The sequence below is a fragment of the Anabrus simplex genome, chromosome 3, assembly GCF_040414725.1.
Source record: "Anabrus simplex isolate iqAnaSimp1 chromosome 3, ASM4041472v1, whole genome shotgun sequence".
Classification (NCBI taxonomy): domain Eukaryota; kingdom Metazoa; phylum Arthropoda; class Insecta; order Orthoptera; family Tettigoniidae; genus Anabrus; species Anabrus simplex.
In genome coordinates, this window is record NC_090267.1 from 101,508,003 (window position 1) to 101,532,553 (window position 24,551).

The window sequence follows — 24,551 nt, forward strand, 5'->3', positions numbered from 1 at the left end:
GCTAAAGAAAACAGACACAGACTTGAGCAAAATTGATCATTTTTTTTTCAGTTTGTAATTTTCATGTTCCATATTGACGACAATATAATTATTGTAGATAAATGAGGGAGTCCACTTAATCAATACAATATAAAATTAGTTCTTCAATTTATTTTAATCATAGTACTAGTTTCGGCCTCTCGATAGATTTTCAGCTATGGGCCAACATATGGTTAACCATAATAATTTCACTATATATAATATCCTAAAAACTTTACAGAAGGGTCCCCTTTTCACCATTATGGAAGAATATTTCATCAAACTCGACCAACATGTCAATCCTGATCATAATTTAAATTGAGTAAATGAAAAATGATATTTTTTATTATGCAGCTATCCCACTCTTAGCCAACAGATCTTACATCATCATCTCTAGTTCGTACATCTTAAACTATCCCATACTACAATGGTATAATTTCCCCTCTGTTCTCTCCCATAGCACACTCTCTTACCTCACAGTATGATAGCATACCATATGGCTCACAGAGGAGAACAGAAAATCAACCCGGCAAGTTGTTACGAGAAGATCCACTAGAAATGGAAGAAACAAACACATTGATTAGTCTATTCATTCTTTAATCGTATAATTCTCACCATTGCTTAATCCATTTTTTTTTATTCTCACTGATATCCTGCATTTTACAGTAATAACTTACAATATAATTTATATATTCTAACTCCGCCATTGTCCGGTCCCAAGTCCGGAATGAGAAAGGAGGAGGGTTTGCTGGTCTTGCACCCAGCTGTAAAATTGCCAACGCCGAGTGATGAGCGCCGGGAAATAACCTGACTCCCTAAGGGGGCCAACAGCTTTGAGCAAATGAATTCCTTTAGGTGGGGTGATAGTCCCCACAGTGGAGGAAATGCCACTGGAATCCATTATGCAGCATCTGTTCTCCAGGTTAGGGGCGGCTGCACAAGGCATCTGTACTCCAGAGGATTATCACCTCACTGGATCACATTCAGAGTTGTAATTTGGGACCTAGTCCCACACAGGTGACACCTTGACAGTCAACCATAGAAGGTATTTTAAAAAATACTCCACTGGCTGAACCAAGAGTTCAGACAAGGCAGCATTGGGATACGGTGGGCTGCCACTTAAAAAATACAGTGAAGTTGGAGGCACAGAAATATCCCAGTACCACATACATGAGCGAGACAAAATCAAGAATCAAACCAAAGCAGATAACATACTTCTCTACACACAATATAAACTTACTCATGCAAACCGGTAAACTAAAAGTGATCACCAACATAATGAACCAACACAAAATTCTTATCATGGGATTACAGGAAATTAGAAACACTGACCAGGATGCCTTGGAATCTCAAGGGTACAGACTTTATAAAGGTATACCCGGGAAGAGAGTGATGAAGAATGTCCCACAATTTGGAACAGGATTTTTGGTCAGCCTTAAAATAATAAACTCAGTTCAAGAATTCAAATCACAGTGTCCACCTCTCTCAACGCTTACCATGAAGGCATCCAATAAAATCTATACTATAATAAATGCCCATGCTCCTACTAATGATAAAAACAACTCCTCAAAAGACCATGAGGAAACAGAAGAATTTTGGGACCAGACCCTAGATAACATCCCCAAACACCATGTAAAATTATTAATAGACGACTTCAACGCTTAGCTAGGCAGAGGAAGAAAATACCGTGACATCATCAGAAAATGGCCAGCACACAAGAAAACCAATAAAAATGGAGAGACTAGTTGACCTGTGTAGAAATCATAACTTAATCTCAAAATCTACATGTTTTAAGAGAAAACCTCAAAAACTCAAAATCTGGAAACACCCTAACTACAAAAGGAGAATGGCAACTGGATCACATCTGCATGGACAAATACCACCACAAAGAGATCTATAACATCAAAATCCTCCGAGGAATAGACACAGGTTCAGATCACTATGTAGTTAAAATTAAAATTACACTCACTCCCCAGAAGAGACAACAAAAGCAAGCCCCTAAAACTAAAAGAAAAATAGACCCTACCCAGCTAATCAATAACGAAAATTACCAGAAAGCAACTGAAAAAATAAAAATTGCAGATAAACTTGAAGACTTAGTACACAACCTTAAACAAATTGCAGAAGACCTGGCTCCAATTATACCTCGTAAAAAACAATAATGGTGGAACAGTGAATGTGATGAAACAGTAGAGAGAAGACATCAGGCATGGCTATTACATCAGTCCCAAAAATTGGAAATATCCCATCAAAATCTAGTAAAACAGAGAAAAGAAAGTACCCAACTCTTAAGAAGAATAAAAAGACAGCATCATAAGGACACACTGCAGTTGAAGAACAATTCAATAAAACTCAGTTAAGGGACTACTACAAAACCTTCAGAAAACAGCTCCAATAATATCAATCCTATTCTGCTGATGAAGGATGAAAATGGTAGGCTGGCTCATAACAATAAAGACATTGCAGAAATTCTGGCTAAATATTTCAACAAGCTTTTATATTGTGAGGAACATACAGCAGAACTCCTTCATTTGGACACCAACTCCCCGATGAAAACACCACCAGAGAACATCAATCCCCCCACAGTAAAGGAAGTATGCCAAGCACTGAATAAATTAAACTACAAAGTGCCAGGAGAAGATCAGACCTTTGCAGAAATCTGGAAATATGCAGGAAGATCAGCAAAAGTTGCCCTCCATCAATGACTTGTCTCTATCTGGATTAAAGAACTACCAGAACACTGGACAACAGCTCTAATTCACACACTGCAAAAAAAAAGGAAACAAAACCTACCCTAATAACTACAGGGGAATCTCGCTCCTAGATATAACTTACAAAATCTTTTTAATAATCGTCCTTAATAGAATAACTTTACAACTTGGAGAAAGAACTACCAGAATATCAAGGAGGTTTCAGACCCTGGAGGAGCTGTCCTGGTCAGATCATGAATCTTAAGTTGATAATGGACTATAACAGAAGAAACAGAGATATGGTGATAACATTTGTAGATTTCAAGAAAGCTTCGATTGCATCCATAGAGAATCTCTGTTTAAAATTTTAAGACACCTTGGACTACACCCCAAATTAATAAATATGATAAAATTGACTCCCACCACCACCAAATCAAAAATGAAGTTCAGGGATGAAGCATCAGAGACATTTGAAATTAAAACTGGACTTTGGCAGGGAGATGGGCTCTCACCACTATTATTTGTGCTCTAGAAATGGTAATGAGGGAATGGTTTAGGAAATGTCCGTTAAAAAAATTGCCTGGGTTTCACCGATGATTTAGCATTACTAGCAGTGGACATAAAAGAAGCAAAAATCAGATATCAGAACTTCAAAACATTGCAAATAAAATTGGCCTCAAAATATCATTTGAAAAAACAGAAATTATGTCCCAAAAACCGACAACTAAAAGAAGTTACCATAAATGGTAATAAAATTAAAATAGTAACTCAATTTAAATATCTTGGAGAAATAATAACACATAACCTAAATGAAAAAATCTCATTCCAAACAAGAATAAATAGATTAGCTAAAGCACAAAAATTAACATGGGATATTTACAAAAAGAAATGTCTTATCAATAAATGCAAAAATAAAACACTACAACACAGTTATAAAAGCTACATATGCAGCAGAAACACTTTTTCACCTGAATAAACAATCAAAGACTGACAGACTTCAGAAAATTGAAAGGAGGATTGGAAAAACCGGCATCAACAAAAAACTGTTGTTTATAAGTTTCATTTCCGTATTGATAGATATTCCTTTACAAAAAACAATATACATATGAGTCTCCACCTTATCAATACAAAATTAATTTACATTTAGCTGGTAAATATAGTCAAGACTAGTTTCGACCCCTAGGGGGTCATCTTCAGTTGACATGCATTAAAAATGTATTTTTTACAAAAACATCACATGTAGTGGTAAAAGCTTAAATTAATTTGAACCGATCATAAATGTTGGTATGTCTGGTACATTTGGGCTATTGTATGTGTCAATTTTGAGTTTTTAGCACACAGTGTGAAGGTAGTTGATTAACTAGTGTGCATCATCCATGAAGTCACATGTTATTTTTTATGCTACTACCATCCAATTTTTTGGGTTATACAATGTGGAATATACATACATTTGTGCAAATCAACAGTGGCAAGTTTAACAATATACATTTAAAGTTGGTTCATAAATTACACAAATTGGCTATTGATTAGTCATATGAAAATGTAGGACATTGGTTTGAACACTTTTGACTGAAATATCAATGTAACACCTTACTGGCATATATCTTAGATGCTAAAATCAGTTTATAAAGCCTGTTATTCTTGATTGAGTCTTGGAATAGGGTTAAAATTTTTTAATAAAAAACTATTTGCTTAGTATAGGCATTAAATAATGCTGTTAAAATGGACATATAACTAAAACAGTGGTATATGTATGCCATATATGCCTGGTTAAAAACACATTACATTAATGTTATTGATATGTGGTGCTACATGTACATTGTTTTGGAATAAATGGGGTTGACAAATTTTTCACAACAGTCTTAGATATAGTGTTCCGATAAAATGGGTCCGTAAAAATATTTATATGTAAAAAACGGTTAGGTAAGTATTTTGAATAATCCGCTTGCAGATCAGGTAATACTTAGTTATATATCTGGAGATATTTTAGGCAGCTACTAATGTTGGAGTTATAGAAATCTTGAATATATTAATGGAGCATGTTTTCACGTCCGTATGTCGTGATGTTTTAAGTTGGTGACATTTGTCAGAACGTGTTGAAATTATGCGTCTTTATGCACGTTGATTTTATCATGGAAGCGTATATGTTGTAAAAACAAGGTACAGTATGTAAGGTGTTGGAACCATAGCTGCACTGTGTGCTAAAAACTCAAAATTGACACATACAATAGCCCAAATGTACCAGACATACCAACATTTATGATCGGTTCAAATTAATTTAAGCTTTTACCACTACATGTGATGTTTTTGTAAAAAATACATTTTTAATGCATGTCAACTGAAGATGACCCCCTAGGGGTCGAAACTAGTCTTGACTATATTTACCAGCTAAATGTAAATTAATTTTGTATTGATAAGGTGGAGACTCATATGTATATTGTTTTTTGTAAAAAAAAAAAAAAAAAAAAAAAAAATAAATTATATATATATATATATATATATATATACCAGAAAGATGGACAGGACGGTTAATACCTAACAAAGTCGTCTACAAAAAGCTAGAACCCATTACAGATACTATGCGTAAGAGGAGACTGGCATTCTTTGGACATATCATGAGGATGCAGGATTCAAGACTTCTGAAATAAATAGTACAACACAATCTCGTCTCAAAAAATACCACAACAGGATGTAAATGGATCAGAGAAGTAAGAGGATCTGAAGGAAATAGGTCTTACAACAGAAGACACCACAAATAAGGTAAAATTGAATACAAAACTCAAGAATACAAACCTCCGCTTTACCCTTACACAAAACAAGCCAACAACACGCATATTTTCAACTGAGGAAAGGGCACGAAGATCGGAGCGCCTGAAGAAGTACTGGGAGAACTGCAAAGCCCGAACAATCCCTTCAAAGAGACCTGAACGACGGACTGACTAAAGTGATCCTATGTGGTCATAGAATAATAATAATAATAATAATAATAATAATAATAATAATATAATAATAATAATAATTTAGATATTCTGTTCTTTGATGTTGCTGTGCAACCTATTTACCTTTGCTTCATAACATAATCAACTAAGATCTACTTTAACATCAATCTGTTATTCTACCTTAATTTTTCACCAGTTGCTTTTAATTTTAAACAAGTGTTCAACAAATTATTTATAAATTTTCAAGACAGTGATTCATGTTTATTGATGTATACCAACAGATCATAAGAATTTTCAAGTGTTGTGTTCTATCCTTAAGACAGTGACTTACTTTAGTGTATATTGCATATTAGATCAGAACTATTTTCAGGTATTATGCTATCTGTTTTTGTTATATGTTCGGCCAATTAGATTTTAAATGTTTTAAGACCTTATGGCCGATGATGGCCTAATATCAATAGACTGAAACTAGTACCATGATTAACACAATGAGCAGTACTGCCATCTATTTACGGCAGTGTTGCGTGTGGCCCACGAGAGTATGCCGTCTGTTTACGTTCTCGAAGTTTGCGCCTGAACAGTACCACCGTCTATTCTCGTTTCATGTTGAATATTTGAAATTGTTTCCTGCCATCGTACTGGCGGGTTTTTAGAACAAAGTTGGGGGATGTTTGACATGTTCAGCGAACGTTATTCTGGGTTTTATCACATCTCTTATGTTCTGTGATGAAGTTCTGTCGCATCATCCATAGTTACGTAACCTAACTTACACAATTATGCTATAAATTACGACAACATCTGGGAACTGTTTTCTATTGTTTCCTGCGAGTGCATTGCATGACTATTCCTTGGCAATACACATTATTTTTCGTTTCCTTCATCTCTGGTTTCCATAGAAAGAAACTCTCTGATAGTAAACAAATACAGATGGTAATGGCGGGATTAGTCGAGGATATAAGTAATGTTTTGATTAACGAGGAGTCAGATGATGAAATTGATGTTTATGATACTGATAGTGATTCTTTTGTATCTGATGAGAGTGAAATTGGTTATTCCTTGTGAGACGACAATGCTAAAATTGAGGAAGAAGTGCAGCGCTCTGCTGTCGCAAAAAAAGGCTAAGCTGTCAGCTATTCAAACCGAAGGTAGAAAGAGGAGTTCCCTACGCTTCCTGCTCATTTTGATCCATCAAATTCAGGGGTTAGTGATAATCTTCATTTGAATGATAATAATTCAGGACTTGAAGTGTCTATTTTCAAAGAAGTTATTGATCGTAATATTATGAACTTCATAGTGTCAGAAATGAACAAGTACTACTTATTTGTTTCAGAAAATACAGATGTAAAGGAAAAGTCAAAGTTACAGAAGTGGCAAGGCATAACCGAAAAGACTCTTTGTTTTCCTGGCAACTGTTTTGTTGATGGGCCATGTGAAGAAAAACAGGATGAAAGAGTATTGGTCAGCAAATAAATTGATTGAAACTCCGATGTTCAGTAAAGTGACCTCTCTCGACAATTTCTCGCTCATTCTAAGGCTGCTTCACTTTTTTGACAACAATCTACAACCCCCAGATGACAGACTTTACAGAATTAGGCCTGTAATTAACTATTTCAGAGAGAAATTCCGATCTATATTCTATCCCTTCCAAAATATCTGTATTGATGAGGGCCTAGTTGCTTGGAGAGGTCGCCTAAAATAGAAACAATACATTCCATCAAAGCAACACAGGATTGGTATAAAGACAGTGAGCTTGGTTTATCCTTGATTTTATTGTTTATACTGGAAAGGATACGGAAATTGAACACGATAAAAAACTCGAGTGTTTGGGTCAGTACCATAACCTAAAGGTATTTTGATAGGTTGAACTGTTGTAAAATCAAGTCATTGTGTTGTATAGGGTACAAACTTGATCAGTAGGAGAATTCTATTTTTGTCAATTTTACTATTCCTTTCATTATTTTGAGAAAAATATTTTCTATGCCACTGATTTCAATTAAATTGAAGGTATTCAGTTATGTACCATAAGTGTAAATTATGTAAATTTATTAATAGAGAAAAGTTATCAAAATAACTTAAGAATTCAAAGTTTTCAAAAGAAAAACTCACTCCTGGTGGCCTGTGAGTGTCACCAAAAACTCGCTGATCAAAGGTTAAAATGAATTGAAGTACTAATTTTATATTGCATTGGTTATCTACAATTTATCTACAATAATTTGATAATTTGTGTCATAATAAAAAAAGGTATCGTAAAAATGTATCTGGTGATATCTTCTTCTTCTGCTTCAAGATATTCTTGTAGACTTGATGTTTTGTTTAGCTAAGTGAAGCTGCCCTCCGTGAGGAAAAAATACGAGAGCGGAACCAAAATATCAGCAAACTTCGTGAAGCTGAGAAGAATGCTGACGATCACACCCGAGAGAAAGAGAATGTAAATATCAATGAAGTTGCTGAAAGAGAACTGGAAGAGGAAGAACGTAAGGGACGAAGTGATGTACTGCGACGGCAAAGGAGCCAGGTATGTTTGACATTCTCTTGTACACATGAACATTACCAATATCATTTTAACAGAACATTTTCCTTATTCTAAGAAATGAATAACTTTTAATTCATTGAATGATGAAATGGGCACATGTGGGTTGCATGTATACTGAAGTATCAATTTTATGATCATGAATGTGGATGTCTGTCTCAAGGAAAGAGAGCATAGTGAGAGAGATTTGTCCTGTGGTGTGGGTACTGTAATTGAGGTTAAGAAAGTTTTAGGTGGAGTTAAGGAGACTGGTTTTAGGGTGCCACACAGGAAAGACGTCTCATGTGAATCTCGGCAAGGCAATGTTGGTGGGATTATTGAGGTGAGGAAATTTGTTTGCTAAAAGGTTAGTGAAGATAGAGATTATTCTGGTGCTCAATAGCAGTGTTGCAGATCAGATGGAATGATAGCTTCTAATTGAAAAGTTTTGAGTTAGGATGAAATGTGTGAGGCATACAAGAAAGGAGTGCAAGTGAGGATGTTGGATTGCTTTCTGTTTAAGAAAGATCTCAATAACTTAACTGCTTCTTCTTCCTGTCCTTCAGACTCCATGTTGAGTAGGGTAATGGATCAATGTTCTACATTTCTGTCTTTTCTGTCACTCCTCTCTGAATACTCTTGGTGTATCAGTAACTCTTCTCTGCACCTTTTTCTTCACTTTCTGCATCCATCTTGTCTTTGACGTACCTCCTCTCCTTCCATTCACTGTCAATTCAAGCATTGCTCTTGGATTTCCTGTTTCTTCGGTACTTCTGACATGGCCTTGTCATTTCAGCTTGTTTATCTCTGTTCTTTAGTTTCTCTATTCTCAGCCTGGTCTCTTACCTCTGCATTTTTTATACTTCTTTCCTTGTTTTTTGTAGCATGCTTTGCAGAAACTTCATTTCAATTCCCTGTATTTTGCTTTCCTTTCACTGTGCCAAATGTTTGTGTACAACAAAGTAATTTTGGTTGAGACAAGGTGGTGATTGGAGGGGGCAGGGAAAGTTGAAAGACTTAATATTTCTTCATTTAAGAGAGCATATTATCAGTTGAAAGTTTTCCAGATGAATCACTAGGTCTACAATACAACCACATCGTTGCCTTTCCTACAGACGGTGCCCAATAAAGTTATTTTAATCCATCAAAAAAGGACTCCATGTCAAGTCTCTAACACAAACCAATGTTCCTCTTAATTAGCACTGCATTCACTCACTGAAACTTTACCTAGTCACATTCAAGGATGATTTTACTGTTACATATCTATATGTTACTTTTCATCTTGCTGCTTATTCCTATCAGGGGGCTCAGTAAAGAAGTGGACCCTTGCCATTTGGGTACAAGAAATTTTTAACATATTGGGCGAATTTTACCATGTCCAAAAAATAAACATTTTAGATGCAAAATTCCATGAATTTTCTCAATTTCTGTGAAATAATCAATTCATCATATTTTCAAAGTGGGCTATGGGAATGGTGTGTTATGTGTTATTGTATTTGAGTCATCAGTCTGTAGACAGGTTTGATGCAGCTCTCCTTGCCACCCTATCATGCCACCCTATCGTGTGCTAACCTTTTCATTTCTATGTAACTACTACATCTTACATCGGCTCTAATCTGCTTATCATATTATTTCCTTGGTCTACCCTCACCGTTCTTACGTCCTACACCTCCCTCAAAAATCAACTGAACAAGTCTTGGGTGTCTTAAGATGTCCTATAATTCTGTCTCTTCTTCTCGTCAAATTTAGCCAAATCAATCTGCTCTCGCCAATTCGATTCGGTATTTCTTCATTTGTGATTTGATCTACCCATCCTGTCTTCAGCATTCTTCTGTAACACCACATTTCAAAAGCTTTCTCTTTTTTTCTGAGCTATTTATTGTCCATGTTTCACTTTCTGTACAATGCCACGCTCCAGACAAAAGTCTTCAAAAACACCTAATTCCCATATCAATGTCTGAAGTGAGCAAATTTCTTTTCTTAAAAAAGGCCTTCCTTGCTTGTCTAATCTGCATTTTATGCCCTCCTTTCTTCTGCCATTGTTATTTTGCTACCCAAATAACAATATTCACCTGCTTCCTTTAAGACTTCATTTCCAAATCTAATATTTCGTGCATCATTTGACTTAGTTTGACTGCACTCCATTACTTTTGTTTTGGACTTATTTATTTTCATCTTGTACTCCTTCCCCCAGACACTCTCCATACCATTCAGCAATTTCTCCAGATCTTCTCCAGACTCAGATAAAATAATTTTTCAGCAAATCTCGGGGTTTTGATTTTCTTTCCTTGGATTTTGATTCCCTTTCAAATTCCCCTTTGATTTCCTTTACTGCCTGTTCTATATAAACATTGAAAAGGGGGGGGGAAGGGGGCAAACTGCAGCCTTGCCTCACTCCTTTCTGGATTGCTGCCCTCAATTATCAGCACAGACAGATTTTTGTACAGATTGTAGATACTCCTCCTTTCTCAGTATCCGATCCCGATCACCTTCAGAATCCTAAATAGCTTCGTCCAGTCAACATTATTGAATGCCTTTTCCAGATCTACAAACGCCATGTATGTATTACAAACTATTTAAAATAGTTTTACTTAAATCCGCCTTGTCTGTACACCTTTTAATGAAAGAAAACTATTTATTTAACCATACATGTTTCGGAAAGTCATCCATTCCCTTCATCAGTGGTCGGTTCTTTGAACTGACCACTCAAGTAAAACTATTGTAAATAGTTCTGCAATACATTCAGACTAGTCAATACAGATCAAACAACCATATTAACCTATCATGGTTAAGTTTATCAACAACGCCATGTATATCAGCATGTCCGTCTTTATTCGGTCCTCTAAGATCAGATGTACCGAGAGAGTTGGCTGTGCAGTTAGGAGCGCGCGGCTATGAGCTTGCATCCGGGAGATAGTGGGTTCGAATCCCACTGTCGGCAGTCCTGAAGATGGTTTTCCATGGTTTCCCATTTTCACACCAGGCAAATGATGGGGTTGTACCTTGGTTAAGGGCACAGCCACTTCCTTTCAACTCCTAGGCCTTTCCTATCCCATCATCGCCATAAGACCTGTCTGTGTCACGTGTGACGTAAAGCCGCTAGCAAAAAAAAAAAAAAGTCAGACGTAAGGTCAGGGTTGCCTCACATGTCCCTAAATTTCTTCTGAAGCCAAATTGATTTCCCAACTCAGCTTCAAATTGTCTTATTATGAACATTAAAATAAGAATAATAGTTAACACCACCTTTCCAATACTTATCTTTCCATATATGTAGGTGCTTTGAAAAGTTCTCGGAATGTACTAGAATTAGCTCGGTGGAACTGCTTTTATTTTTCAACATAGTCTCCCTGTAGACTAATGCATTTGGTCCAGCGATGTTCCAATGCCTTGATCCATCTCGAAAATGAGATTCCTCCAGGCCTGCAAAATACCTCTCCAATTCGGCTGTCAGTTCTTCCCTTGTAGAAAATCTCTGTCCACCGAGGAAAATTTTCAGCTTGGGGAATAGATGAGTCTGATGGTGCCAGATCAGGTGAATAAGGTGGATGTGGCAACAATTCGTACCCCAGTTCATGCAGTTTTGCCATGGCAATAACACTTGTGTGCGGCGGAGCATTGTCCTGATGAAAGATGACCTTTTTCCTTGCCAAACCAGGCCTTGTTTCATGTATCTTTTCCTGTAGTTGTCTAGGAGGTTTGAATAGTATTTCCCTGTAATTGTTTGGCCAGTAGGAAGATAATCTATGAGCAGAATGCCTTTTGCATCCCAGAAAACTGAGGCCATGACCTTTCCGGCCGAACACACTGCCTTTGCTTTCTTTGGTGGTGGTGAATCAGCATGTTTCCACTGCTTTGACTGCTGTTTTGTCTCTGGGGTATAGTAGTGGATCCAAGTTTCATCTGTAGTCACAAACCGGCACAAAAAATCTTGTTGGTTGCACTGAAAACGGGCCAGACTTTGTTCGGACATTTCCAATCTGGTGCGTTTATTGTCCAGTGTCAAGAGCCCATCTTGCGGATAATTTTTTCATACCCAATTCTTCGGTTAAAATATAATATACCCGTTCAGAAGACATCCCTACAGCTTCAGCAATCTCCTGCACTTTCAGTCGACGATCCTCCATGACCATTTTATGCACTTTTGTGATAAATTCTGGGGTCGTAACACTTTTTGGCCGTCCACTACGTGGATCATCATCCAAGCTTTGCCGACCAAATTTAAACTCGCTGGTCCACTTGGCAACAGTTGAAAATGAAGGAACAGAGTCCCCCAGTGTGTTCTGAAAGTTGGCATGAATTTCTTTTGCTTTCATACCTTTCTTTACAAAGTATTTAATCACTGCTCGAATCTCAGTTTTTCCCATTGTCACAAATCACTACGCAGGAACAACAACAAAGAGTCGTCACTACCACACTCCTGCAGCTAGAGCACTGACGCGCCACGTGTTCACTCACAATGGATGTGCGATTATTGCGCGGGAACCTCGTTGCTTTAGCACTGACATCTAGTGGTGATTCCGAGAACTTTTCAAACCATCATCGTATTTAGGATATAAACATTACAACAGGCGTTGTAAGATGGGACATATTTCGCTTAACTGTCGTAAGAATCATCAGCCGAAATAAATCTTAGCCTAAAGTTAGCTCAGGGCCCCAAACCTAGTGTCCTAAAATATATGGCACCCTAAGAATCATCATTGTACATTTAGAAAATCAAATAGGCTTAAAACTAGTGTGGAAAAAACATAGAATGTTACAACATTTCTAAGAGAAAAAACAACACAATCGTATTGAAACAGAGGTTAAAAACAGGAAGTACAATACAGAGCTGGTAGTGAAATAATTAAAATTATTAGGATATCATTGCTACCAGTCAATCAGAATGTTCAAACATAAAAGAGTGAAAAATATATAAGAGTGTTCATCATGGCTAAGCGAAAAGAAAACGCGTAATCGTGTTGCCAGAGGTTAAAAACATAAGGTACAACACAGAGCTTGTAGTGTAATACACAAACTCATTGGTACCAGTCAGTTAATAAGAATGTTCATACATAACAAAAAGTGATGATTATATTCTTTTGAATGAAGAAATAATTAAATCCCAATCTTGAATGGATACGTGAGTCGGGCAAGAGAAATCCTGTATTGTAGCAGACATAGAGTAGTAACACTTCAAACAGGATTGATCACGCCTGAAGCCGCTTATAAGGTAGAGGCCAATATCCACTTCATCCGAAACAATCATTCTTCTGTAAATAATACATGTTAAAATATTGTAGGCATGAGATGCTAAACTAACGGTGCGGTAGTTTTCATAGTTATCGGCACCTCTTTCTTGGGAGTAGGTATAACAATATTCTGCCAAAAATCTGATTGCACTTCTCCTGAATCATACATCTTATACACCAAATGGGATAACTTCGCCATGCTGGTTTCTCCTAAGGCAGTCAGTAATTCAGAGGAAATGTAATCAATTCCCGATGCCGTGTTCCCATTTCGGTCTTTCAAAGCTCTGCTGAATTCTGGACTCAAAATTGGGTCTGCCATTTCATCAGCATAAGCAGCCTCTTCTTGTTCCAGAACCATATCATCTACCTTTTTACCTTGATACAACTGTTGGACATGTTCCTGCCATCTTTCTGTCCTGTCTTCTTTCCCTAGAAGTGGTATTCAATCTGAGCTCTTAATATTTATACACCTAGTTTTCCTTTCTTCAAAGGTTTCCTTGATTTTTCTGTATGCAGCATCTTCCTTTCTTAGGACCATACAACCTTCAACATCCTTGCACTTCTCTTTCAGCCATTCCTCCTTAGCTGTCCTGTACTTTTTATCTACTTCATTCTTTAATCACGTGTATTCTTTCCTACCCTACTCATTTTTTGCATTTATTGTACTTTTGTTGTTCGTCAATCAGGTCTCATATCTTCTGAGTTATCCATTGATTCATAGTTGATCTTTCCTTTCTTTCTAACCTTTCTTAAGCAGCCCTACTGATCTCATTCTTCACTACTGTCCATTCTTCCTCTATTGTGTTTCCTTCAGTCTTTTCATTTAATCCCTGTGTAACATGTTCCTTGAAACAATCCCTCACACCCTTTTCTTCCAACTTTTCTAGATCCCATCTCATTGCATTCCTTCCTTTCTTCAGTTTCTTCAACTTCAGATGGTATTTCATGATGAACAAGTTGTGGTCATAGTCCATGTCTGATCCTGGGAGTCTTGCAATCCAAGACTTGGTTTCTGAATCTGCCTAATCATAATGAAGTCTATTTGATACCTTCCAGTGTGTCCAGGTCTCATCCACATATACAGCTGTCTTTTATAGTGTTTGAACCAAGTGTTAGCAAGGACAAAATTATTATTGGTGCAGAATTCAATCAGCAGACTTCTTTCATTCCTTTGTCCCAATCTGAATTCTCCTACTGCATTACCTCCTCTTTCTTGGCCTACCACTGCATTCCAGTTTCCTATCACAAATTCTCACCGCCTTTTACATATTGTATTATATCTTCTATCTCTTCATAGATTCTTTAGATTTCTTCATCATCTTTTGAACTAGTAAGTGTATAGACCTGCACTAGTGGTGGGCCTTTCCTTGGTGTCTGTCTTGCTGGTCATAGTAGCTTAGCCACTGCCCTAACCAGCTTCTGCATCTCCCCTGTTTGATTTTGTGTTGATAATTCTGTAGTCGCCTGACCAGAAATCATGCTCTGCCAATGTACTGTACTTCAGTTATACCAATCACATCTAACTTCAGTTTATCCATCTCCCTTTTCAGATTCTCTAACCTACCACAACGATTCATTGCCCTAATATTCCACTCTCCGACATGCAGAATGTTAGTATCCATCTTCCTGATGATTGCCCCGAATTGGGGACTTCTTCTTCTTCTTCTTCTTCTTCTTTTATGACCACATAGGATCACTTTAGTCAGTCCGTCGTTCAGGTCTCTTTGAAGGGATTGTTCGGGCTTTGCGGTCCTCCCAGTACTTCTTCAGACGCTCCGATCTTCGTGCCCTTTCCTCAGTTGAAAATGTGCGTGTTGTTGGTTTGTTTTGTGTAAGGGTAAAGCGGAGGTTTGTATTCTTGAGTTTTGTATTCAATTTTATCTTATTTGTGGTGTCTTCTGTTGTAAGGCCTATTTCCTTCAGATCCTCTCTTACTTCTCTGATCCATTTACATCCTGTTGTGGTATTTTTTGAGACGAGATTGTGTTGTACTAGTTGTTTCAGAAGTCTCGAGTCCTGCATCCTCATGATATGTCCAAAGAATCCCAGTCTCCTCTTACGCATAGTATCTGTAATGGGTTCTAGCTCTTTGTACACGACTTTGTTAGGTATTAACCGCCACTGTCCATCTTTCTGATATTTTTTGTTGATACAGGTTCTTCCAATCCTCCTTTCAATTTTCTGAAGTCTGTCAGTCTTTGATTGTTTATTCAGGTAAAAGAGTGTTTCTGCTGCATATGTAGCTTCCGGTTTTATAACTGTGTTGTAGTGTTTTATTTTTGTATTTATTGATAGACATTTCTTTTTGTAGATATCCCATGTTAATTTTTGTGCTTTAGCTAATCTATTTGTTCTTACTTGGATTGAGATTTTTTCATTTAAGTTATGTGTTATTACTTCTCCAAGATATTTAAACTGAGTTACTATTTTGATTTTATTACCATTTATGGTGACTTCTTTTAGCTGTGTTGGTTTTTGGGGCATAATTTCTGTTTTTTCAAATGATATTTTGAGGCCAATTTTATTTGCAATGTTTTGAAGTTCTGATATCTGGGTTTTTGCTTCTTTTATGTCCACTGCTAGTAATGCTAAATCGTCAGCAAAACCCAGGCAATTTGTTTTGATTTTTCGGCCAATCTTTATTTTGGGGGGACATTTTCTAAACCATTCCCTCATTACCATTTCTAGAGCACAGTTAAATAATAGTGGTGAGAGCCCATCTCCCTGCCGTAGTCCAGTTTTAATTTCAAATGTCTCTGATGTTTCCCCCCTAAACTTCACTTTTGACTTGGTATTGGTGAGAGTCAATTTTATCATGTTTATTAATTTGGGGTGTAGTCCAAGGTGCCTTAAAATTTTAAACAGAGATTCTCTATGGATGCAATCATAAGCTTTCTTGAAATCTACAAATGTTATCACCATATCTCTGTTTCTTCTCCTGTTATAGTCCATTATCAACTTAAGACTCATGATCTGATCAGGACAGCTCCTCCAGGGTCTGAAACCTCCTTGATATTCTCCTAGTTCTTTCTCAAGTTGTAAATTGGGGACTATTTTACCTCTGGAATTTTTTTACCTGGGAGGAAGCCATCATCAGTACATCATTCATACAGAGAGAGTTGAATGTCCTCAGGATTTAGTTGCGGCTATAGTTCCTTGTTGCTTTCAGCCGTGTAGCAGTATCAACACAGCTAAGCCATGTTAAATATAATTACTAGTCCATATGTCAATCATCTAGACTGCTGCTCTTGCCATTTACGAAAGGCTGCTAGTTTCCCCCTTTGATGAACCATTCGTTAGTCTGGTCTCTCGACAGATATCCAGTGAATGTGGTTGCACATACAGCTCGGCTACCTGCTTCATTGGGACACAAACTTCCCCACTGCAGCAAGTTCACATGGTTCACAGGTGGAGGAATTTTATGTTAGCCATGTTTATGACATCACACATCACATGGTTAACATACCTACATAAAAGAAGGCAGCCATATTGTTCTACGATGTTGCACACAAATTGCAAAATGTCAAAGTAAGAACTAATTATAGAACTGGGAAAAGGCATTTTAAAGCAATTAAATCTCTCGTATAATCCTCTATAATAATATTGTGACACCAGAAATTCTTGCAGATATACTGATAGTCCAACACATATTCAGAACAATCAAATTTTTAATGTTAATCTAGGAGCATTACTAACGATTTTCATATGTAACACTGTTGAAAATTGTTCACGATTAAGAATAGCTCTTCTAATCCACTTGGAAAAATTAATTAAATTCTTATATAATACAATACACTGGACATTTGAAGTCTTGTAAATTTTTTTTTTGGAAATATAATTGCCCAATATTTTCTCCCAGTGGAAAATGACACTAGTAACACTCTTTCTTTTAATTTCATGTGCACTAGAAATAAATGATGCCACACAAAGTTACCTGTTTTCATAACAAGTTTCAATTCTAACACCATACATCGACTGAACACTTGTTCGAACTGCCAAAGCTTCAGAATCTGAGAAAGTGTCAAATTGACATGCATAAAACAGTATCGACAGCTGTACCAACTGTATTCAGCAACACACTACCTGCTTTCATGGTATTTCAGTCATATTTTTAATAAAGTGCATGTTTACAACCCTGTTTATGATGCAAATAAATATAAATTGTCATCTGAGTTTAGAAACTTGTAAAATCCTTTATGGTTATGACGTCACAAAAGATCATTTGAATTATTAATTAATAAAATTCGCTGTTGTGAAAGTTCAGACTAGTTTTTGGATATTAATTCCCTATATTTCTGTTGACACTCTGTGATGTCAGGTATGATGTCATCACTGCTCAGTTGCCCTGTAAACATGATTGACTTGTGATCTTGTAGTCATATATAGTGCACTATTCAGTATTTTTATCTTGAACAATAATATAAGAAATTATTTTTGCACCTTATCTCATTCTTCACACCTTAATGAATATATCTAATAACATTTAACCCTTCTGAGCGGGAGCATTTAAAAATCTAGCCTTCACTGGATGCGGGAAGAGCTTTCACTGGGCATTTAAAGGCTAGCATATCTGTGCACCAAACTGTTTTATGATACCACATCTCTGTTCATTTCCAATCAATTTAGAATATATTGCCACGAACCTACTACACTGGCGTAGCAGGGGGAGAGGTGATACTCGCACGTGGCGCGTCCCAGTTGGCGTATAAGCGGGTCCTAACCGGCTTGCCGGCAGACTTGAGGGAAATAAAATACCTCTTGCGGACCAAACACGCAACCCCTGTGGGTAGGGGACGCAGACAAAGAATTCACCCACGGTATCCCTTGCCTGTTGTAAGAGGCGACTAAAAGGGATGACAAAGGGATGATCAAATTAGAACCATGAAACTACTTGTGATTAGTACCACCACGTGGGGAACACCATGGGTCGCTTTTACTTGGGCGTAGTACCACTATGTTGGGTACCAAATAGGTTTGTGATTAGTAGCAAACGAGAGCGCAACGGCTTTTACAGTACCTGTGATTAGTAGCACTATATGAGCGACGCCATGGGATGAGGGAACCCATGGTTCTGGCTTGCTTGTGATTAGTACTGACTATATGAGGAACATCACGGGATAGTAAGAGTCCCTGTGGTTAGTACGCTTATGTTATGAACAGCATAGGTTTGTGTTGCCTGTAAATGGCACCACAATGTGAGAAACAGTGTAGGTCTGTAATACATGTGCGAATTTCATTACCTGAGAGTAGTACCATAATGTGTGGAATACCGCAAATCTACGCTACTCTTGATTAGTACTGCAACATGACAAATACCATGGTTCTACTTTCCTAGCGATAAGTACCATTGTGAGAGACTACTGACCTGGATTTTGGACTCCTTTCGACTACTGGTATCATCGATTCAGTATTGTGCTATAGAAGCTTGGTCAGTAATACTATTGTTCTAAGCCAGCTTGTGTGCATGTGAGGCACTGTGGGTCGGTTCCACTGATCGTTTTAAATTCATATCCATTCATTCATTCATTCATTCATTCATTCATTCATTCATTCTTCGTCCTCACGTTTTGAATTGTGGTCAGTGGATGTTTTTGGGCTTTTAATTTGTCATTTCATTTCGTACCATTAGGGACTGATGACCTAGATGTTAGGCCCCTTTAAACAACAAGCATCATCATCATCATCATCATCATCGAATATATTGGAAATAGCTTTTCGGTCCAGCATGTATACTGTAGTGTGTTCAGTCTCGTCAATGAAGTGAAGTAATTTGCATATGGATTCAAATTTGTCTAAAGATATGAACCAAATTAGGGGCATGACAATGGTACAGTTTTTCGAGAAGTAAGACCTAAAAGGAAGTACAAAGGAGACTGGACATTTGGAATAAAAATCTGAAGGAGTTTGTAATGGTAATTAGTAAAAAGAAAACTGTAGTCATGCACTGTGAAAAAGAGAAAAAGAGAAGCAAAGTGAACATAGACGGAGAGCGGTTAGAGAATGTAGAACAGTTTACATATCTGGTTAGCATTATTAATGGAAGTAATGAAATCAACCCTGAAATTAATAACAGACTAAGTACAGGTACAACATTTTATCAGCAAGTCAAAGAGCATGTATGGGATGACAAAGTACCCAAGAGAACGAAATGAACATTATATAAACAGTATTTCATACCACTTGTAACATACGGGCTAGAAACACTGGTAACTAATAAGAGACAAGATAGTATGATCCAAGCAGTAGAAATTAAATTTTTAAGAACATCGGTTATAAAGACAAGAAGAGATAGAATTCAAAATATTAAAATCAGAGAAGAGCTAAATATAGAACAATTAGTGCAGAAGATACAGAAAGCAAGACTGAGATGGTTCGGACATGTAAAAAGAATGGGAAAGGAACGGGTAGCAAGAAGGGAATTGGAAAGAGAAGTTAAGGAAAAGAGACCAGTTGGAAGACCGAGAAGAATGTTGATGGATCAGATTTGGAAGGACATTAGAGAAGCTGGATTGGATGTGACAGAAGTAATGGAGCAGGAAAAGCTGAAGGACAGAAATGAGTGGAGGAGGCTTGTTAACCACACCCGGGCAACTGGAGGGGGCATTGATGATGATGATGATGATGACTATTCCCATCAACATGAAAAGGGCTAAGGTAACATACATCTCCCCAACTTGGCAGGTTCGATCCTGGTTCAGTCCAGTGGTATTTGAAGGTGCTCAAATACGACAGCCCCGTGTCGGTAGATTTACTGGCACGTAAAAGAACTCCTGCGGGACTAAATTCCGGCACCTCGGCGTCTCCGAAGACCGTAAAGGTAGTTAGTGGGATGCAAACCAAATAACATTCAACATACATCTCATTTTCATTGAGTGGAATCAATTCCCTTACCCTAGATTGAAATGGAAATAACATTCTTCAGGACTTTATGTACCGTTAAGTGTAGTGATTTGTTTCAGTCACACTCATCTGGACGAGTTCAGCTGGAAAGAAAACACGTTTGAGAGACTTTACTTGTTGCACAACATTTAAAGCTAAACCTTGGTGTGAAAAGGCCTTACAAAATGTTTATTTCTTATGTAATTATCCGTGTCATCCCAGTAAAAATTACACGCAGCGCTATCACATCTAGCATGACTAATGTGGGAAACAGCAGTCTCAGCAGCCTCATCGCAGTTGAATTTGGCAATATCAACCTCACTGTCATCAGAATCAACACTAAAATTGTAACTACTATTCTCATAATCACTAAAACATTAATTTAATATGCCTTGTGTAGCATCGCTAGAGAAATTATCTTTGTTTACCGATGCCATTGCGTGAAAAGTACACAAGCAAATAGTTGATTTTTATACATCGGTAAAGAGTTGAAAAATCGTTAAAATGGATTGATAGATATATGAAACTAAATTGAACGAAGCTTTATCTAGATGGCTGTGAAGAGACTTCGGACGTCATTCAAAGGAAATTCACGGAATGGAACAATATAGATGCTGTGCAATCCATGTCAGACACGTCACTCCATAGCAGCAGACGGCTACTGCATGACGTGTGCAACACGTCACTCCACGCTGTCGGGTTAAGAACTCTTACAAGTGAACTGGCGATGGTCCGCTTCTTTACTGTAACCCTGAAATGGTTGTTCACTAAAGTGCTTAATTATTTTTGTAGCGTTGTTTACACTCAGTGTACTCTGAATGTATATAGATATTAATCTTGTCTTGTCTCTGACAGTACTGAACTTGTGCCTGAACCTTGTTCTCCCAGACAACGTGTTATTCATCTTTAATCTGTGACTTGTCAATTTGAAACTGAACTATACTGTCCTTGCATGACAACTAATGATGTATCTGGTAACGTTAGCTGGCTGCTGAGCCTTTGGTTGAAAGAGACTCGTGTGTGAATCGCCATTCTGCAATATTGTGGTTGGATAACGGCTAAAAAGACAGAGTTATTACCCTAAAATGGACTACAACTCATTCTATTTACTTTAGCATCGTCCTGGAATTGTAACATAAAAACTTTCCAGCCTGTCAAACACACAATAAGTTAAATATAAATTATAACACTCTAAACATACCTGTAAAAAATACACACTATTATACAAAGAATGACACGTTTTGTTGTTCAAGTACATCCTCAGATTCTATCAAATCACTTAAAGTATGTGTATATATGTACAGTTTCGTTTACATTCGTAAACTTATCAGTGATAGAGAGTTTAGTGATAATATGAACCAGTATTGACAAATAATAAATTTACAAGTAATAATATAATGAAAAAACTTTTGTACTTACCTAGACTGGCCGATGTTAAGTCTGTTGTCATCAAACACTATTTCAGGACTGTGGTAATGGAGAGGCAGTGGAAAGTTTTGGGTATAGCACACTGCTCACGAAGAGGGGAAGGTGGATCACTCCTATTGGATATTAAAATCTAGTATACTGTACCATGGAGAGGGAAGGGGGAAATAGGGCGGAGCGAGTGGAGGGATGTGGAACCTTCTTTCAACACTGGAGAGGGGAGAGAAAGTTATTAACCTACTTCATGTGTTATAATGTACTTTTATGTAATATGGATGAATGCAAGTTATAGATTTTAGGTAAATAAACTATGGAATTGAAATAGAGAATATCTATCAGATGTTGTTATTATGATAAAAGTTAATTTAATGAGTAAGTATTGTCCAGATATTATGTGAGTAGAGCGAAGAGGGGGGGGGGGGGGGATTTTTAAAGTGTATATGGTCATGTAAGTTGTTTGCGTTAGCATTTTTTTTGCAATGAAAATTTAGATTGCTTCCTTTATATTCAAAGATTTATTTTTATTTTTGATGTGTAAATTTTTTAGATCTGTGTTGATTTCTGTGAAATAGTGTGAAATGTCGTATATGTGCTCCCCGAAGGCTGAATGCCGATTATATCTGATAGCGTTTTTGTGTTCAGTATCTTGTATGGAAATTACGTTTTGTTTGACCTATATATGTGGCATTGCAGTTAGGTTCTTGGCACTTGAGTTCATAGACTCTTTACTTTGAGAACGGTTTTTTTTTTTTTTTTTTTTTTTTTAGGTTGCACTTGCTGATGTGTCTCTGCAGTGTGTTGTTTGTTCTAAAGGCTACTTTCAAACTTTGTTTCTTGAAAATATTAGCTACTTTGTATGTGTTCTTGATAATGTAATAAAGAATCATGTATTTTTTCCTTGTTATGTGTGGTGGCTTCCCGGGGATTTTACTAATGTTTATTTCATAGTTTACTACTGTGCATGGAGGGTGTCTGTTTTATTTTGTGATTTATTTAATGATTTGTATCTCTACATTGAAATCCGTTATGCTCATTGGTATGAAAATAGCTCTGTGTATCATTATATTCAGACCTGCTATTTTGTGTGTGTATGGGTCGTTCAACTCGTTGCCAATAGTCTGTGACGTCTGAGTGGGCTTTCTGTGTACTTTTTAAGAAAGGTTGTCATTATTCCTGCTGATTGTGATGCCTAAATAGTTCATATTTTCTTGTTCGTTTCTGGCTCCATTGTGAACCTGATGGACTAGCGTAAAGAATTTAGTGTGTTTTAATAACTGATATGCATTAGTGATGTCATTATCATATATGCATATGATGTCATCTACGTATCTGCTCCAGTGTAAGATTCCTTTTGAAAGCTGGCCCGTTAAGATGTTTTCGAAGTTATTCAGAAAAATGTTTGCTATTATACCTGATAATACTGAATTGAATTCCACTATGCGCATAACTGGCACAATTCGATCTACACCAACTCATTGGGTCCCGCTTCTATCTGGAATAATGCCATCTGACTTATGCACATCCACCGCTCTCATCAAGGAATTCAGTAAAATCTTAAGGAACCCCGATCTACCTGTACATGAAGATCTGCGAACTATCAACCAAAACAGATTACGTTCACGCCATCCAACTTTACGTAACACCTTAGATATGGTTGCTAGAGGCTACAACCCAACTACAGAGTGGAAAAGACGGTGGGAAGCAGCAACGGAGGTGCACCTGCACAGTATGTTCTCGAATGCCAAACTTCCAAGTGGATTCCAACTACCACGTAAAACATGGTCTGCTCTGAACAGAATAAGAACAGGCCATGGTAGATGCAGAGACATGTTGTTTAAATGGAACAAGTTGACGACACCTGCGTGTGACTGTGGAGCTGCACGACAAACCATAAATCATATTGTCAGAGAGTGTGAAACGCGGGCATACACATTCAGCAAAGTGGATTTTCTGATGGCAATTCCAAAAGCAATACAGTGGATCAATGATCTTGACATTCAGTTGTAGGGAGCCTTTTCTTGTTCATTGTTTTCTTGTTATGTAAATATGTATATAATTCATTTATGAACTCAACTTGATTGTATGGGCCATACGCTAAATAAATAAATAAAATTTTGGCAATAGATTTTGTCGTTGAGTGCAAAGCAATTTTGGTGTAGAGTTGTTCTAAGAAGGCTAATCATTTCTTTGGTTTCTTGTAGTGAAGTGTTTTCTTTAAGAAGATTTTTGAAATTATTAGTCTGCTGACAAATTGCAAAAGAAAACAACCACCCTCCAGGCACAGTAGATAAACTATGAAATAAACATAAGTAAAATCCCTGGGAAGCCACCACACGACAAGGAAAAATATGTGATTCTTAATTACATTAACAAGAACACATACAAAGTAGCTAATATTGTCAAGAAACAAGGTTTAATAACAGTCTTTAGAACGAGCAACACACTGCAGAGACACATCAGCAAGTACAACCTAAACAAAAAAGACCCTTTCTCAAAGTCAGGAGTCTGTGAACTCAAGATCCAAGAACCTAACTGCAATGCCACATACATACTGTAGGTCAAACGAAACGTAATTTCCACACGAAATACAAAGAACACAAAAATGCGATTAGATATAATCGGCATTCAGCCTTCGGGGAGCACATACACGACAGTTCACACCATTTCATAGGCATCAACAAAGATTTAAAAATTTTACATATCGAAAATAAAAGTAAATCTTTGAATATAAAGGAAGCAATCAAAATTTACATTGCAAAAAATGCTAACATATCCAACCTAAGTGACCATACACACTTAAAAAATTCCCCCCTCTTTGCTCTAATCACATAATGTCTGGACAACACTTACTCATTAAATTAGC

General features: G+C 37.0%; 1 protein-coding gene across 2 annotated transcripts in view; it reads left to right on the forward strand.

The window, feature by feature from the left end:
* The window catches only part of Abp1 (Actin binding protein 1), a 238,842-nt gene that overhangs the window by 78,507 nt on the left and 135,784 nt on the right, over positions 1-24,551 (forward strand). For both annotated transcript variants that reach the window (XM_067142645.2, XM_067142644.2), the window contains one exon: positions 7,965-8,162. In XM_067142645.2, the coding sequence (XP_066998746.2) occupies positions 7,965-8,162 (198 nt within the window). The remainder of the gene's footprint in view (positions 1-7,964; positions 8,163-24,551) is intronic.